Genomic DNA, 19,897 nt, shown 5'->3' with positions numbered 1-19,897 from the left:
GTTGTTTACAAGAAAGGCCTGTATTGTTTTTTTATTGCCATGCTAACCATGGCCATACTGTAGCTGCAATCAGCCAGTCACTCTCTACTGCAACAGTAGCTGTTGGCAGGGCTGAGTAATCCTCTAGCATGTTGTATTGAGCTCTACTCTATAGAGGCCTGTGTCAGTGAGGTGAGGCTCAGCGAGCCCAGGCTGCAGTGATGTGGGATGGGATGGTACATTCCTATGTGCAGACAGTCTAGCTGCAGCAGATTGCCTAGCTGCCTCCTCCCCTGGGCTGTGCTTGCTGGGGGCCATTTGCCCCTGCGCTCTTGCCTCTAATTTCCCCCAAGACCAGATGGCACCATCGTTCAACACTACCATAGAAAATACCAGGAAGACTGAGGAAGAAAGGCAAGCTATTGGTAGCTAGCTAACAGAGGGGAGGTGAGGGGAATATATATGGGAGAAGAAGTGAACATGAGGATAATTATAATATAAACCACGGTTGATTTTTTATGCATGCTTTACACAGTGGGGATTTATGGTAATGTCTAATGTGAATAGTGGCCCGATGTTAAGCTCTGATATTACAATTTTATATTGCGTCAGATGAGTATTGTAAATATGCTAGCAAAACAATCAGTAATTGATTTAGCTACCAGAAGCTCTAGCTGGAAATTAGACAAAGGTAAATTGCTACATTTATGGGTGCTGCATTCCTAAAATGTTATTTGATGCATTTCCTATACAAAGGGTAGGTCAAAAATACACAGAGGTTAAGATAACGTTGTCACAAATCTTGGACCAGCACTGTTGCTAACTACCAGCAGAGTTGCTAACTAGCATAGCTGGTCACATTGTTGAAAAGAGCTATGGGATATTAGAATCTTGTTGTCTTAACAATTGTCATCTTCAACCTAGCACAAAGGGAAACAATATTTCCCATGTCATAATGAGTTGCCATACCCTCCATGTATTTGCACTTCTAAAGTAAGTTAGGGTTTGTGCAGAGGAAAGAAAGAGAGCGTGCCTGTTTCAGTCTGACTGCATCATCATTGGCTGTGGGTGTTGGGTGTTGGGTACTGGGGGTGTTGGGTGCTGGGGGTGCTGGGGGTGCTAGGGGTGCTGGGGGTGCTAGGGGTGCTGGGGATGCTAGGGGTGCTGGGGGTGTTGGGTGCTAGGGGTGCTGGGGGTGCTGGGGGTGCTGGGGAAACCAAATCTAAAAAGAGTTTTCCCCCGCCTCTTCAGACACTGCTGGGTACAGAGTATGGTACGGCAATAGCAGCAAACAGCATATTATTAACCCTGTCTGCCTCAGTCAGGATGGAAGAAATAGCCACTTTCAAATCCCCCTGCATGAAAAACCTTCTGCTTCTTTAACCCTCATTCGACCCCCCATCTGAAAACCAGGAATGGCCCAAAACCAACTCTAGCTGAAGCAGGCAGTGACGCAACACATCTTAAGCCGACATTCTAATATTTAATATTACAGAATGTGAAGGGGTGGTTCGGTCACTTTTTTTCTCAGCCTTCTCTAGGCCCTCCTCACTGCGGCTGACAAAATACATAAAGAGACGTTCCCCCTTAGGGGTGCTCTCTGTATCGAAGTGTAGCTCCTCATCCTTCACAGGTCTGAAGCCACGGATGGATGTGTTTTTAACAGGGGTCTGTCTGCGAGGCACTTTAGTCATCCTGAGCCTGAGCCGGGCAGAACAGAAAACAAGAGAATAATCCTAACGTAATGCTGAAGTGAGGATGAGAGGGGAGACAGGCCCAACAGCTCTGTCTTGGCTGTATGCTGCCAGCTCCAAGAGACAATCTATCCCACAATCCTGTGGCCAGACAGGCCGGTTGAGCTCCAAAATAATGATCCGACCTGATCACCCACTGGCAAGGCAACATCGCAGGGAATAATGGAGGGTGGGGGAATGGAGGGAGGGAGGGAGAGCAAAATAGAGAGATGGGGAGAGAGAGAAGGAGCATACAGAGAGAGAGACAGAGAGACACAGAGAGAGAGAGAGAGAGAGAGAGAGAGAGAGAGAGAGAGAGAGAGAGAGAGAGAGAGAGAGAGAGAGAGAGAGAGAGAGAGACAGAGAGAGAGGGAGAGGAGAGAGAGAGAGAGAGAGAGAGAGAGAGAGAGAGAGAGAGAGAGAGAGAGAGAGAGAGAGAGAGAGAGAGAGAGAGAGGAGAGAGAGAGAGAGAGAGAGAGAGAGAGAGAGAGAGAGAGAGAGAGAGAGAGAGAGAGAGAGAGAGAGAGAGAGAGAGAGAGAGAGAGAGAGAGAGAGAGAGAGAGAGAGAGAGAGAGAGAGAGAGAGAGAGAGAGAGACAGAGAGAGAGAGAGAGACAGAGAGAGAGAGAGAGAGAGAGAGAGAGAGAGAGAGAGAGAGAGAGAGAGAGAGACAGAGAGAGAGACAGAGAGAGAGAGAGAGAGAGAGAGAGAGAGAGAGAGAGACAGAGAGAGAGAGAGACAGAGACAGAGACAGAGAGAGAGAGAGAGAGAGAGAGAGAGAGAGAGAGAGAGAGAGAGAGAGAGAGAGAGAGCATACAGATAGAGGGGAACAGGAACAAAATACTTTTCACAGCTAACTAAACCAACCAAATTAGAAGTTACCTGCTGCACTGTCATTTGACATGGATATGGCAACACCACTGACCTATATGCAGTGATAATGAATGTGTTACCTTTATTTTACTAGGCAAGTCAGTTAAGGACAAATTCTTATTTTCAATGACAGCCTAGAAACAGTGGGTTAACTGCCTGTTCAGGGGCAGAACGACAGATTTGTACCTTGTCAGCTCGGGGATTTGAACTTGAAACCTTTTGGTTACTAGTCCAACGCTCTAACCACTACGCTACCGAGACTAAGACGATAATGAATGTTAAAATGAGTTAGCCTTAATATTATAATAACACTGTCTATCACTGTGAGTAGCTGAGAAATCTACTGGATCGAACTGAGAAATAAAGAACTTACTGTTCATTGATATAAGAATATAATTGTAACATGCAAAAACACACCGGAATGGTTAAGGACCATCACCGAATTGACTGAGCATTGCTTACACTCTTTGTGATTTATTGTCGTCTGAATAATGTCTGAAATATGTCATGTGGAAAGCACATTAAGGGTGAATATTGTATTACATCTACTGATATATGCTGAATATTTGTTACTATACTGCTTAGCAGGCTTTCACATTGATTTAGCTATACACACAGCATGTTGGCTGCCAGCAGCAGAAGAGAGCCAGGCCTGGGGCGACGCCAACACTGATTGTGTTCAGATAAGAACATGCTCAAGTCCTCCTAACCATATTTGCATTTTTTTCAGAGTTCACACAAATTGAAAGGTATGCAGATCAACAGAGAGAGAGCGAGAGAGAGAGGAGGCTGGATGAGGGCACGTGAAGAGGGCACAACAAAGCCTCCTCCCACTTAGGAAACTAAAAAGATTTGGCATGGGTCCTCAGATCCTCAAAAGGTACTACAGCTGCAACATCGAGAGCATCCTGACCGGTTGCATCACTGCCTGGTACGGCAATTGCTCGGCCTCCGACCGCGAGGCCCTACAGAGGGTAGTGCGTACGGCCCAGTACATCACTGGGGCTAAGCTGCCTGCCATCCAGGACCTCCACAACAGGCAGTGTCAGAGGAAGGCCCTAAAAATTGTCAAAGACCCCAGTCATAGACTGTTCCCTCTACTACCGCATGGCAATCGGTACCGGAGTGCCAAGTCTAGGACAAAAAGGCTTCTCAACAGTTTTTACCCCCAAGCCATAAGACTCCTGAACAGGTACTCAAATGGCTACCCGGACTATTTGCATTGTGTGCCTCCCCTCCCAACACCTCTTTACACTGCTGCTACTCTCTGTTTATCATATATGCATAGTCACGTTAACTATACATTCATGTACAGTACATACTACCTCAATAAGCCGACTAACCGGTGTCTGTATGTAGCCTCGCTACTGTTATTTTTCACTGTCTTTTTACTGTTGTTTTTATTTCTTTACCTACCTATTGTTCACCTAATACCTTTTTTGCACTATTGGTTAGAGCCTGTAAGTAAGCATTTCACTGTAAAGTCTACTACAGCTGTCATATTCAGCACACGTGACAAATAAACTTGGATTTGATTTGATGCAAGGGAGTTAATGTAATGAGTTGAAACAATGAGTCCTGATCCTGCATTCGTTTCACTTACAGTCATTGGCTGATTGGACTGTGTAGAATAGGAGTGGATGAGAACAGCTATAGCTTCCATACAGTACACTATACAGATCAAATGTAATTTGCCAAAAATGTGAAGGAAGCTTTCGTGTTCTCACTGTTGTTCAGGTCAGTCCCCATTCAGCCATAATGCTTGGCCCTGAGAGTTAGCCAGGTGGATCTGCCTCTCCTCTACTCCCCTTAGCCAGAGTGATGAACTACTCCAAGCCGACAGGGAAAGACATGGAAATGTGGGTATAATAGACTGAACTAAAAGGGATCCGGATGGACAGGAACAGATGGAGCACTGAATATGCTCTCCTTAGACATCATCAACCGGAACTTGACATTTTACTAATGGTGTTTTAGATCGATCAAAGTGGTTATATCACAGAAGATTTGGCCAGAGTCCATGATCGATCGTTGGTCTGAATCTTTGCTCTGTTTCTAAGTAGAATAACTTAGTAACAATAATATGTGTATATTTCCAGAGCCGGTTGTTTTGCTAAGCCAAGCGCATCCAGGAAGGAGTCTCCTCATGCGCACTCTGAAACAGGAGACAGGTGTGTGCAGCCACAGTGGGCTAACATGGACCAAAGTTGCTCCAGTTTCCCAGATAGAGCACTGTATCAGAGTATGTGTGTGTGTGTGTGTGTGTGTGTGTGTGTGTGTGTGTGTGTGTGTGTGTGTGTGTGTGTGTGTGTGTGTGCGTGCGTGCGTGCGTGCGTGCGTGCGTGCGTGCGTGCGTGCGTGCGTGCGTGCGTGTGTGTGTGTGTGCGTGCGCGTGCGTGTGTGTGTGTCTGTCTGTCTGTAGACATCCCCTACAGGACACTCCCTCCCCACACATTCCCCTCTGTCAGAATCAGGACCACATTATTCTCGCCTCCTCTAGTATTCCTACTTCCCTCTCAAGCCCAGTTCCTTTAAACTGTCATGGCACTTTATTGAGAGCAGAGAGAGAGGCAGTGGCTGGGAGACTGGGTGGTACTGTCAGACTGGAACAAGTGGAACAGGGGCTATACAGCCTGTTTCACCTGGCCTCACCTCTATAGAAATATATTTTTGGTGAGAAACAACAGCTCTGGGCTTTGTTCACATCACAGAACTATGTTGTGTTTTTGACCGAATTTTCACCTTTCCTCCACTGTATATTAAATGTTCAGTCTGGGATCTTAAGCACTTACAAATTGTAACATATTGTACAAATTGTATTAAAAAATATATATAGAATCATTTGCAATTCGTAACATATCGAATTCAGAACTACTGGCTGAAATTCTACAATACCTTCAAAGCATCACTTTAATGATAAATCGGTGGGGATGAATTAAATTAGATTTCCAATGTTTTAGTAATAAAACAAATGACTGCTGATATTGACTTATAGAATGTGAAAGTAATGCTAAATAATGTTCATAATATAAATTGATAGACAGCTAAAACTAACATGTTGGACATTCTTCTCAGATGAGAGGGAAGATCAAACTTTGAATCAATCATCTATCCTTTGTATATTTCTACACTGTGTGAGTTCCTACAGCGCAGATACTGTATGCATGATGCTATGGTGTGCAAATAGAAATCATCATGTACCTTGAAGTCATCTGGGAGAAGCAGTTTGCAGGTCCTGAGGAAGCTGAGAATGTAACGGAATATTTCTCCATCCCTGTCGATGAAGTAGTGCTGCTTCAAGCTGTCCAGCACGATGGGCTCTGTGCCATTAAACAGACGGCTGATTCTGGAAATTGAAACACACACATATAATGGAATGAGGTTGAGTTGAGCGGCTGCCTTCAAATGTATGAAACAATTACCCTCCATTTATTTTTTCCATTTTATTAGTTCTAAGTCTGAAATGTATTAGCATCCTGGTTGAAACAAGGGGCTTAAGGCACATTTCCTGTGTTCCAGGCCTGTTTGAAGTGTCCCTTCTGCTGTGTGATTAGGACAACATACAGTGTCTCAGCTGGTACTTACAGATATTAATGCTATGGGTTCAGTTTAAAGCTCTATTACTAAAAGCTTAATAAAACCTTTACCTGGGGTTTGCTACAATGAAATATGATATATGTTTCTCTATAGCATTTGAATCCATGATGCTCTGATACCTATTTGTGTTTTGAATACAAATGTTCTATTGAATTATGTATTGATTTGGTTCATCTTTGAAAACAAATAAGACCCGAAGTGTGACTATTACACCTCGTGCTGTGAAACAGCATTCACTCAAAAAGTCATTTCACTAAAATCACTGACGCAGATTTTCCATTAGAATGCAGAACAACAGAGGGAAATTCCATGAATTATGGACATAACTTCTAAGTAATAAGACACCTGTAGATTGCCAAGCATCCATCCATAGTCGGCCTCTCGAAATGTAACCAGGAGTGAATAAGGAGCCTGGCTAACACTGGAAAATGCAGTAATCTGTTAGCTTTCACCCACCATATACTGTCGATAAGATGCCTTGAGATATGGTTGGACAACTACACATTTCTCTCATCTCTTGTGAGGTTGTCGAGGTCCAGATGTAAGATCTTAATTTGATCACCCTGTTGCAAGAGGACTTTGCAGGAAATTAAAAACATGTAGTGTATTTGACATTTACAAAGGCTTCTGAAGTTTGTAATGTCCACTTTTAAATTTCCGACTTGATTTTCCCTTACAAAAAAATCCCTTAATTATAATCCACATAATAATTTACATTTCCTGTTGCTGCAGGATTCTTTTCCTGATGTAGCAAACTGGCCCAAATTAAGATCCTACATCATTAGCTACTGTAGCTCTCAACCATTAGTTCATTCATTTCACCTCAGACCTGCACTAGGTGATAATAGCTATAGACCTGGAAGGAAGAGAAATAGGACTTTTATGTTGGTCATTATTAGAGACATGATTGACATGGTGTCTCTATCGCTGTTTTACTTAACTATTTGTATGTGTCACTCAACAGTTTTCTGTAGAAGTGGCAGTCCAGGTTGGAGTAACCTTTAAAATGGTTTGACTGAAACATTTCCCTCCTCTCTCCCAGAAACAGCTCTTGGCAGAGAGAAGTCTTCTCTGTTGTTATTGTTCTGATGTAATCAGCTCTTTAATCATGCTAACAGCTTTTAGGTCAGCTGAGTACAGTTAAACCACAAAGAAAATCACCAGAAAATCTCATTCTCACAAGCTGCTTTTGCCCAGTGACTGTTAAATCCTGTTATAAGACATAACACAAGAAAGAGAGATGCTATGGGAATCTACACACACATTTTAGTCATTAGCAGACACTCTTATCCAGAGCAACTTACAGTTAGTGAGTACATGCATTTTCATACGGGTCCCCCGTGAGAATCAAACCCACAACTCCAACATTGCAAGCACCATGTTCTACCAACTGAGCCACACAGGACCATTTTGCAGTTTTGACTTTATAGTTTAAATCTCTAAAGCAAATTGCATTGACTTTCCCTTACAATCCTTTGCTTTGTAAAGACACACACAGTGACTGTATCAAAGGGCTTCATCAGGTATAGACTGAATCCTATCATGTAGAATTTGCCATGTTTTTCCTTTCCTGTTAACTGTATAAAGAGAGCCAGTTCAAAGATGCTTTCCCTCTCTTTCTCTCCACTCACTTTCCCTCCCCTTCTCTCTCTCTTTCTCTCTCTCCATCTTTTCCCTCTCTCTTTCTCCCTTTCTCTCTGAAAATCGATGCAAAATGCTTTATAAAAAACCAATACTCATCTCCCTGTTATGCCCGAGGTGTTCCTTTCTCATATGGTCTTGCAATTCTTCCAGCTAGAATTTCACCATACCCCTCCAGGCTAACTCTGTTTTTCATCTCCACTTTTTTTTTAAAAGCAATTAAAATGCTGCCTGTTTTTCTTTTCTTTCTTTTTCCCTCTCTCCATTTCTGTATCTCCCTCGGTCTCAGTGTTTCCTTTTGGTAAATCACCGATTGGGGGCCCTCCGCACCTGAAAGACGGACCCCCGCCCTCACCCAGCTTTGTTTCTGTCATGTCAGACAAGTGGAGAGCTATACACCATCCTGCCTGCCTGAGAGAGAGAGAGAGAGAGAGAGAAAAGGGAGAAGGGCAGAGTGGGAGTTTGTGAAGGACTGGAGCATCTCTGATCTCACATCCCAGCGGTGCTGAGTAGAGGCAGCGTGGGTGCACAGGCGGTAGGTAGACATCTCATAGACCTACACATGTCAGACTAACAGTTTAGAGTCTGAAACTCATGGCTAGGGATGTGGGTGGGTCAAGACAAGTGCAGCTTTTCACTCTCTCCAAAATGAAAGACCTGAGCTGTCTTCAATAGATTCCCAATGAATTTTGACATACATTGCAGGACATCTTACATATGTCTGTGAAAACAAATGCCCAGAGTGTGTTTGGATGAATGTATCAAACCCAACTTCAAGGCCAGTATGCTGGCTGTGTGAATAGATTTACAACTGGGTAGGGAAGTCCATTGTCAAGTGTACACAGAGATTAAAACTGAAGGATCAAACATAACTGAACTCTTGACTATTTCAAACTTTAATGAATAATGTTGTTCATGTATAAAATACATTCATAAAGGGGAGTAATAGTGTGTTTGGAGAGTGGTATATTGAGTGAATGTAGAACAAGTGGTATAGTAGCACACTACAGTGGTTTTCAAACTGTGGGGGTCCACCCCCCCCCACCCCCTCTTTAAAAAAAGAAAATTTAAGAATGCACAAGGTGCAATCATGCAACATCAGTTTTTCTCTTGTCATGTTATCCATTGCATACTTTAGAGAGCTATTTATAACTTGTCAGAAATGTCCAGATGAACTAGCCCATGTCAGCTCAAGGTTTTTAAGTTTGTTTGCCCATAGATTTTGTTGTGATGTTTGAGTCACTCAAATATTATATGAATACACATGAGACATGGCAAAATGTGTAGAATTGCAAGAAATTGTGGTGTATTGCGGCAAAATGCTCTCTCCACCAACAAGAGGAGTGTGGGGGGGAGGGGGTCCCAAATGCTGCAGAACCCCTGGCATAGTAGACAGTACCAGGGGTGACTGCATGTAGCTTAGTAGTAAGAGCATTGGGCCAGTAACTGAAAGGTTGCTGGTTTGAATACCCAAGGTGATTTTTTGTTTTTATGCTATATTATATGCTATATGCCAGCCCTCATAGATAATGGAAACCAGATGAATTATCAAAATAAGTAATAACTTGTGTCAAGGGTCATTTCAAAATAGTTTCCTTGTCTGTGTAATATTCTTCTCATTTACTTTCCTCAGCCACGGTAGAATGGAGCTCTGACTCTTATCTCCTTAACTGTGAACTCCCCAGAGCGGGTATCAATGTTTGATGACCCCTGTCCCTTACTGCAGTCTGTACAGAGGAAGATGAATACCCAGACATTAGTTACTAGACTAAGTTTCTCTATGCACTCTGCATTATTAACGCAGCAATCTATTAAAAGTCATCATCAACTTACAATTATTTGAACCTTGTTCTTTAATTGTCAAGTTTCAGTGGATCATGGATGGCGGACTAGGACTAGACTCCTCCATGCACACCACACCGGACGTCCTCTAAAAAGACTGCATATAAGTCTGGCTATTGCAGTGTAATTGTTTTGCTTTCTGTCAGCCATTATCCTAATTCACACAAGAGGGCTCCTCCTCCACTGGCTCCAGAGGAAAGTGCACCCCTGAGGCAAACTGTGTGGAACACTGAGGAGAGAGAGAGAGAGAGGAGAGAGAGGAGAGAGAGAGAGAGAGAGAGAGAGAGAGAGAGAGAGAGAGAGAGAGAGAGAGAGAGAGAGAGAGAGAGAGAGAGAGAGAGAGAGAGAGAGAGAGAGAGAGAGAGAGAGAGAGAGAGAGAGAGAGAGAGAGAATGAGAATGAGAGAGAGAGAGAGACTGGCTCACACATACACAGTCTTTACTCTTACTGTAAGAGAATTGCTTCTGAGCTCCCTACTATACAGCATGTTTGTTACATTTGTATGGCTTTTCACCCTTGTGTATAATGTATATGCAATGTGTAACATCATTATGCAATATCATCATCTGAGGTCAGTGAAGGCTCCTCAGAGGAGGAAGGGAAGGGCCATCATCAGTGAATTTCCTTCTTTTAAAAAAAAATCAACAATGTAGCCTGTGTGTAGCGGTTATGATATGGTTTGGCATGGAAAAGTTTTTTGCCTGGTCACATACAGCTGATGTGTTGTGCATTGAAGTGCACAAGCGAAGGGAAAAGGTAAGAGGAGGAGTCTGCATCGATGTGACAAGGAATACAATCTGCCTGCTATGAAAGTGAACTGTTTCCACATGATCAGAAGTGTATTCATGCTGCGGATTCTGTTGAAAAACATACCTGAATTTGTCGAACAGAAACTCTTGTTTGCAACTGTTGGACTAATGATTACACCCTAGATCAGCTAGATGTATTGAAAGGGTCATTGTCTGTCCATGTGTCACTGTCTGTCGCCTCAAATTGTTCTCTCGACCCGTGTGCACCAACTTTATAAACGTTCATTCATAGGCTGTTATAGCAACCTCGTGATTGGTATAGGGATATTTGAGTATAGTGTTGTAGCCTAAACCTATCGCTGTTACATTGAATTGGGTGAATGGAATATGAATGGCAGTCATCCAATATGCTGTAACAGAAATAAGGCCATGCTCATTAAAAAGACGTCCTCCCTCGTCTTAAACGGCACCGACCGCCACTGTGTGAGGTACATGGGGGTGTAAATGTTACATGATAAATAGTATAGACAAAAGTGTAACACAACACGGTATCATTTGCATAATGTACATCCAGGGAATATGTGTGGCGGTACAGTGAGGGTATATGAAACAACCTGTATTTGAACATCTGGAAAGTCATCCAAATATATCAACTATTGATTTACTGAAATTCTAATTCTAATGTCATAAAACGGTGGGTAATATGCACATAATGCTAGTAATAACAAAAACGTTCACTCAGGTATTGTGTACCTGCAGTGTCTTGTCCTGTCTTGCTGTCCAACGCTCTTAAATGAACCAAACACACAGCTTATATCAATGACAGACATGACACAATAATACTAAGGATAAACAATGGCCTATTATAGGCATGGAGATTTTCTCACAACAAGATGAATCATGCTGGTTTATGGACATAGAAAACAGAGTAGTTGACAGTGATTTCCTGTCAGAGCTGTGTGACTATCCAAGACTTATGTTGATACATTTCCTCTAAGCATTTCCTTAGATCTTCCCACAAACTGATGTATGTTTACCTTGGCTTAGCTGAAACTCTGGCTTCAAGTAATAGCAATTGACTTGGGCATGTAGCTCATGGAATATATAACATAAGGGGTCATTTCTATAGAAAGCACGAACTAACTTCAGCATAAACCATTAGCTTTACTATAAAGTTCAATGGCTCATTTAAGTTGCAAATCATTTGGACATGGATTAGAGATGGTTTTAGATAAATTGGTTTTGTTACAATAATGGTGAAATGACAGCTGACATTTTCCCTCTCCATAATGTACAATTAACGTGCATAAACCTGTACCATAATTTAAGAGAATGAAAGAGTCAGCAACGGCAATTAACACATTTCCATGTGTAATAAACAAATTAGAATCAAATACAATTCAAATGAGGCCATATGGAGGTTAGGCTATCCAATATACAATATCAAACTAGAGAGAAACAATCATTAAAGCAAGCAAGTATATCACTGATATCAAACACTTGTAATGAGGGGTTTTGGAGCACCATGTCCAATCAAAAGTGTTACTGAGCACAATTACTTATTTCAGTATATGGTGGGAGACAACTTCAAATACAATATGTATCAGTAGGCTACACTCCTATATAAAACAATGTTAAAAATGAATCCTACAACAAAAGCACCTTGGGTGGCACATCTTGGCACTGTGGATAATAAACGAGACAAACACATTTCACTTATTGAATGAGAATATCCGGTTCCTTACCTTGAGTCTGGGTATTTGGTGAGAGTAGCCAGGCTACTAGTATACATGTGTCCCCCGACGTCAATGTGAACCGGAGCATTCGACTTTGTCAGTTGAGCCGGTAGAGGGATTCCTTGTGTGGACATAGGAGATACCGGGGACCGGGTCAAAGACAGTCGTGACATGCTTCTTCCTTCCTGAAAACAAGTAAATGGAAAAGCCATAGACATCATAATTTACTCGGGTCTCAGAAAGTCTGTATCTTCCACCAGTGCGATCCTGAGCCTTATCAGATCACTTCCATGTCTGTCTGCTCGCATATTTAGCTTACAAATTATTGCCACCGTTCTAATGAAGTATGTTTGCATCTTTTCATTCAACGCCGGGGGGCAGGATAGGAGGATGATTATTACGGCTCCAGAAAGAGGAATGCTAGGTGTCAGCCTCTAGGGGGATAAAACAAACTGCAATATTCTAATTAAAGGTCGTGTTATGTGTTAGACGTGATATACCCAGACACACCAACCACCAATCTGAGAATACGGAATCCAGGGCATTTGTTCCCGATGAACTCTGTTCCTGAACCACACATAAGAAAACATTCACCCCTTACAAGACAGTTGTGTTGTTTCTTTATTTGAGCCCCACACAATAATGTCCTATACATGGAAATGTAATAAAAAAGTTACTGGTGCATCAAAAATATAATATAATAATAATATATGCCATTTAGCAGACGCTTTTATCCAAAGCGACTTACAGTCATGTGTGCATACATTCTACATATGGGTGGTCCCGGGGATCGAACCCACTACCCTGGCGTTACAAGCGCCATGCTCTACCAACTGAGCTACAGAAGGACCACATAATCTCCTATCATAGGAGTCAAGTTAGATTATATGTATCAAACACTATAAACATAACAGGACCAACCAAGATGTGAAGACAAACTATTTAATAACTCTGTAATATCTGTCATGAAAATTAATGTCAATTTACAAGGTCAGGAGTTTTAATGAATTGCTCGGGATCCTCCAATGACCTTTTAGAAAAGCGGACACGCTTTTGCCACATGTTCAACTGAGAAAGGATGCAAGTCCTCAGGCTGGTGTGAATATTGGGGATGTTGGATGGAAGGCATGAGAAACATATGACCACTTCGTGAATGTCAACTATCCATTACATGAATCCCTCACAAACGATTCCAGAGCCCCTTCGTAACATCCAGGTAGCATACACTGGGTTGGCGTGCTTCAGGCCACAGTGCAGTCCGAGGCGCATGGATACAGCGCGTCGGAGTTGGGTTAAACAGTGATGCAGGCTATTAAACAGACATGTGGGTTTTGGGGACAATAGTTCCTCAAGTTTGCGTACAACCAATCACTACAATCGAATTTAATCAAGATTGATCAAAATTACATGTTTTCCTATGGGGATTTACTTTGCATTTTGCGAAAATTACGCACAGGCCTCTCATTTAAATCCCAACATCTCAACTCACAAACGTTTAATTAATATCAGAGTCAGTTTAATTGGAAACAGATATAGTTAGAAAATGTCAAGCAACTTACATTAGGATGTGGTTTCATGAAAAAATATATATCCATCATGTCTGCAAAAATGGCGGGTCGCTGGAATAAACTAAATTATTATAACTTGAAAGAAAGACATTTCATCAACTTGTTCTTCCATGCAAGAGCACATTTACTAAGCTTTGAATTTTAACCATAAAAGGTAAACAGAAGACAGTTGTTAGGGCTCATTCAGCCCTTTGCTCCAGGCGAGATGTCCTGGGGCACAAAGTGTTGTTGAAGACTACAGATTTTCCAGGGTGTTGCCCGCCTCGCTGTATACACCACCAAGCCTTCAGGAATAATGATCATTTAATACGACGCTGGATGATACATTTCAGGCCCCAGTGAAAGAAAAACTTCAAAAGACTTAAGAAGTTTTGGGCGTATGAGGCTATCCCACCTCTTCATTTTGCCATGGGCCACAGTAACCAATAGCGATAATATTGTTGCGGGAATATATACCAGATATGACACACACACACACACACACACACACACACACACACACACACACACACACACACACACACACACACACACACACACACACACACACACACACACACACACACACACACACACACACACACACACACACACACACACACACACACACACACACACACACACACACACACACACACACACACACAGGGCTAAGATGGGAGGAGTTGAAGAAGTGGAGGGTAACGTGAAATATTGGAAAGCATATTGTTATTATATGATCAATATGGGGGTAAAGATGATCATTATTAAAAGGCTATAAGCCAATAAACTCGATGCCCTTATAGTCTCACAAGAGTTCTCACATAAAAAAGACAAATACCGGAACTATTACCATTGACTCGTTTGAATGAGATCAACTGACGTCTGTTCCCTGACTTTGTGTTATAATTGTTTCCTATTGACCAACATTCCAGCTGTAGTAACTCTAGCCAATAAGCGGGTTTGAAACGTTCACAAGAGTTGGGTTTCACTGTGGGCAATGGTGTACCAAATAAATATATTTGACAATTGTACAAATTAAAGATCAGAATGTGCGTAATTGTTATAAAATAAAATAGCCAAAAAGAACATGCACAGTCGCAGAGATCCATAGAGTATCCACTTTTGCCCTCTTGAACAGTTTACATTGATGCGCACGGATAGCCTACTTCTACCAGATGCACAATATGGCGTCTTACTCATTTCTACCATCATGAAATTAAGATTCAGAGACGTTTGATTCAAAAGCGAACAATGCGTAAAATGAATGCGTAAATATGCCAACGGCATCAATAGACAACAAGAGAAAGACAACAGCCTAGACAAACATTCACACCTTTCCCAGACTGGACAAAACATAGCCCTACTACAAGTGAAGTTATTCCAAATTACCTGGTGTTGAGTATAGTTTGTTCGCTGATGCTGTAGGCTATCATACCATGAGGAAATGCCGTATCTTAATATGAATTTAGTCATACCGTTTCAAACATCGTAGGAGTCCGAGGGAATCCGTTCCAGTATCTATCAGTCCCAGCGGATGACTGCGTTCCCCTTTTTCACATGCCCGGAGTTTCGTATAACTAGAGTGCCATCCAATAGCTGACCCAAGCATTCCTCAAGTAGAATCCGCTCCTTTGGAACGAAACTGCCAACACTGTATCCACAAACTGTTCTAAAGCATGTGAATCTACCAGTGAAAGCTACATTGATTAAAAATAAGGGTCGCTGTGGCTTTAAAGATCTATAGCTGATGCTGGCTGACTTGCTCAGACCAAGCTCTGTCCACAAAAGCGGCACAGGAAGAAGCAAAGCAGCGTTCTTACCTTATACATAGAAGAGATCTCTCCTTTCCCTTTTCGGTTCTTATTTGTATACACTTAAAAATTGAGTCGGTCAAATCCTGCTTCGTATTTTAGCTTCTTGAGTGTCTTTTTTCTTAATAAATGAAACTGCCAGTCTGTTATGAGAAGAAAGCCAATAATCCTGTCTCTAAATAACAGAGCAGCGCTAAAAAAGAATTCTTGCTCTGGGCTGCTCAAACGCCTCTGGGGCAAGGATTAGGCTACAATTAGCTCTACTCGCACCCAGTCAGATTTTAAAAACGAAAAAGTGATACTCTCTCCCTTTTACAAAAATGATGTCTATGACCAGATACATTAATTAATGCTAGGTTTTTCGTATTTTCCGGTAAAACATATAAATAGACCAGCCCCTATAACGGTTTAACGTTCTGGTGTGCAGGGGGTAACGGTTAAGTGCTATTCAGTATCAAGCAAGTGTCACGTCGCTCAATACATTTAGAGCAGGAAAAAAGCAGATTTTAATCATTGTCATTTCGTCTGATGTAAAAATCCCCCAGGCATTTCCAGCTAGGCATACATTTCCATTGTCCAGTTAAATAAGTAAAACAGGGCACGCTTCCCTAGTCGTGTACTTACAGCTATTACAAAGGCACACTGGTAACTTGTTGACAAAGTGTCAATAAAATAATCATATGTAGATTTCCTTGGATACTTTCCATGCGGCGATTTTCCCCCGTCCCTTCTCCACTAATGTCTCCAGTAGTAACGCCAAATGTCCTGTAGGCCATTAAAACCAAATGACGTCTATCGACATGCATTCTGCTATTGCAGAAAGCGCCCTCACAACCTGCCTCCAGCTAAACGCGCCATTTCAATTATAGCACAGGGCTAGATGGAGATGTCTGCAGTGACAATTTCCTATGCAAACAGCGAAGCAGACTGCTAGCCCAGTTAGAGGATTTTACAAATTTACCTAAAGATGCATTGTGTTAAATGTCGGACAATTTTTTTATTTTGTTATATAAAACGCTACAATGCCCCCCAAAATTATATCAGCGTTGCATCCCCATTATCGTAAGCTAAAAGGAACCCTGTGGAAGTCAGAGTGATATCTCTTTGCTCTTCCTCCTTCCTGTGCAGGTGCTCACATAGGCTTGTGATTATTTATTTATTTGCGTGTTTGTTTATTTGCGTGTAAATAACTGTGAATAATTGATGCATTGAACACGGTAATTACTGTAGGCCTACTGTGGAATTCAGACACTCCACCGCGCTCAGCTATTTGGTTTCTTGATATTTGGCGCCAACCAGTGTGGGAAATGATTATTGGTCCGAAGAAAAAATAATAGTGAAAGGAATACAATAATAGGTGAATTCGATTGCAATGAGAGCTGCCTTTTGCGCTCCAATTTGATTGATTGATCGAATTAAAACGCGTCACGTAGAGGAAGGAGGTGGTTACCTTGTTCGTGTCTGGTGATTGGCGCGCCAAACGAAAGAATTGGATAGAAATCAGAGCTGCCTTAGGAAGCAGCTCCCTAACAGGGCAAGATAAACTTGCCCTCTGGCATACATTTGTTGTCTTCAGGAGTACAAATTGGAGGCAAGAAGGCAGGATTTTTTTCTCATTAAAGTAACAACCCTGCAGTTAGTTCAATTACACGAAGTATGCAGGGATGTTGTAAATTTAAAGATTTAAATAGCTTACAAAGTTGCCCTGGGCCCCATCAGTTAATTTCCTTAATTTATGGATTTTAGCTGAGTGTCTGATGTGAAAAGAAGAAGTAGGTCAGTTTGAAGATTTGCATGTAGTGTAGACTTAATACTACAGGCCTCATATATGGCTCTCTTGACCACTAGAATATTATATAAAGGAGTATTTGGAGTTCACACACCAATAACAATGTCAAAATATTGTAAGTGAGTCTATAAAGGAATCAAATTGAGGTTATTTATTCAGTGTATATAAGTCCAACCTTGAATGAAAAATATCACACCACTTGACCACTTAGTGAGATACTGTAGCACTCATTTTTGCAATGTGTCAGACAGGAACATGATCTTCCTTTTGATCAAATGAAATGGTATTCCCTCCAAAAGCCTACACAATTCAGGTATTCAGTCAAATTAATGTAGCCTACAATTACACAAAAACAAATGAATATTATTACAGTGCCAGAGACAATATTCTGCATGTATTCTGCATGATAGATTCTGAGTGCAGTGTACGAACAGCAGGAAAACAGAGAAAGAAATAATGAGTCAGGATTTGCTAGGCCTGTTGGAGAGATCATATGTTAATGTGCTGTATGCATTCATTCATGACCCTTTGAGAATAATACGAGCCTGGAGGTTTAAACCAGGTGTCACTAATAGTGATTCCCAAATCGACATGTTGAGGACTACAATATTGTGCTATTCTATTAACCAGCATTTTGTCCCTTTTGTAAAGGGTTATGCCTGGTTTGTATGATTTCATAGACCCATAACAATATTAATTTGATACAGTGTTTATGTCTGGTTTTGACACACAGTAATTGGAATGCTTTTTTGATTCGGGTCTGTACAAACTGTATGTGAGACTTTGCTCTTGGGAGATCCATTTGTATGATGTGATGTGGGGTATGGGTGCACAGGAATGACAGCATCCATCTAATTTGATATTCTCTGCACTCAGCATTGTATAAGCATTATGTTTGATTGGATGACATTTCAATGTTGTGTACAGTGCACCAGGAAACATATAGTAAAGGCCATTACATTATTTCAGATGTTTAATGTGCGTCTGCATTGAGGGAAATAGTATTCGAAATCTTAGAGGGACATTGAGAAAACTGTTTACATATTTGTTGATGGTACTCAAGACCATATTAACCTGTTAAGTCTAGAAATATATGGAAGTCTTCGTATCTCAGTTAAGGTGGCAAACCCAGTCTGCTATACTGTGACACTTCTCCCCTTTGGCTCATACACTCTCTGTATAGACATCACGTATTTAACAGGCAGGAAAAACCTGGATCATCGGTGTAATACAAGTCACTAACCTGTTCAACATTCTGCTCAACTGCCTTTCTGCTCCTGTAATGTTCTGAGAGGTGCAACACCTGCTGGGATCTTTGAAACATTGTCAAAGTAATGCATTAGAATATTCTGCCTGACCACAAATCACACATTTTGAATTGAAGTGATTAAAAAAAAGTTGGTTGCCAAATGAGTTCTGTTCATTTATGCTTTAATGAGGGTCATCCAGTGAACCCTGTAACTGTGTGAAACACTGAAGAGGAAACAGTTTGCAGTCGTACTCACCTTATCTAAATGCCTGCTTACTCTTCACAACTGTAACCTAACCCTAGTATTGCACCCCTTCTCGACACTCCTCTGTTTCCCCTGGCAAGTGTGGAGGAAGTTTTAAAAGAACATCCAGAACTTGCTTTTAGTAATATGCATGCTTTATGGAGTCTCACTCCTGTCAATTGCTCCATTTCTCAGTCATTTGACATTCTGCTTGATGTTGGCATGTGTCTGAGGTGCAGCAGCGACACTCATTGTTCATCATTTCAAAGACATCATGAGAGGTACCAGTTTATTCATAGAATTTGTGGAATTGTGTTGCATATAGACAGAGACACCTTTTAACAGGCACAGAGTGATTCCCCCCAAGTCCTAAATGTTGGCAATTAAGTTGGGAAAAGTGCAGAACGAGGATTGGTACTTTATCCTAGTCTGATGCTGCTGTTGAATGTCAACTTAGTTTTGCAGACTAAACAGCATTTACTTGGGTTGGATCAAAAATGCAACATGCAATGTATTGTCTTGAAAAATGCTAATAACATTTCTGACATGGATTGGACTTTAACCTAACCCTAACCCTAACCCTAACCCTAACCCTAACCCTAACCCTAACCCTAACCCTAACCCTAACCCTACCCCTGACCCTAACCCTAACCCTAACCCTAACCCTAACCCTAACCCTAACCCTAACCCTAACCCTAACCCTAACCCTACCCCTGACCCTAACCCCAACCCTAACCCTGACCCCGACCCTGACCCCTAACCCTAACCGTGATCCTAAACCCAACCCTAACCCTAACCCTATCCCCAACCCTAACCCTAACCCTAACCCTAACCCTAACCCTAACCCTAACCCTAACCCTAACCCTAACCCTAACCCTAACCCTAACCCTAACCCTAACCCTAACCCTAACCCTAACCCTAACCCTAACCCTATCCCTATCCCTATCCCCAACCCCAACCCTAACCCCAACCCTAACCCCAACCCTAACCCTAATCCTAACCCTAACCCCAACCCTAACCCTAACCCAACCCTAACCATAACCCCAACCCCAACCCCAACCCTAATCCTAACCCCAACCCCAACCCCAACCCCAACCCCAACCCT

At 41.9% G+C, this 19,897-nt stretch overlaps 1 protein-coding gene across 5 annotated transcripts in view; it reads right to left on the bottom strand.

The window, feature by feature from the left end:
• The window catches only part of LOC124017083 (BTB/POZ domain-containing protein kctd15), a 33,677-nt gene extending 17,290 nt beyond the window's left edge, over window positions 1-16,387 (bottom strand). The window contains exons 1-3 of one of the 5 annotated variants that reach the window (XM_046332473.1): window positions 16,135-16,387; window positions 12,159-12,334; window positions 5,786-5,930 (exon numbers count right to left, since the gene is read on the bottom strand). In XM_046332473.1, coding sequence (XP_046188429.1) covers window positions 5,786-5,930; window positions 12,159-12,322 — 309 coding nt within the window. In that variant the 5' untranslated portion in view covers window positions 12,323-12,334; window positions 16,135-16,387. The other 4 variants (XM_046332472.1, XM_046332469.1, XM_046332471.1 and 1 more) reach the window with 4 other exon arrangements.
• Window positions 16,388-19,897: the final 3,510 nt, after the last annotated feature.

The sequence above is a fragment of the Oncorhynchus gorbuscha genome, unplaced genomic scaffold (assembly GCF_021184085.1).
Source record: "Oncorhynchus gorbuscha isolate QuinsamMale2020 ecotype Even-year unplaced genomic scaffold, OgorEven_v1.0 Un_scaffold_149:::fragment_2:::debris, whole genome shotgun sequence".
Taxonomy (NCBI): domain Eukaryota; kingdom Metazoa; phylum Chordata; class Actinopteri; order Salmoniformes; family Salmonidae; genus Oncorhynchus; species Oncorhynchus gorbuscha.
This window is presented reverse-complemented; position numbering and strand designations above follow the sequence as displayed.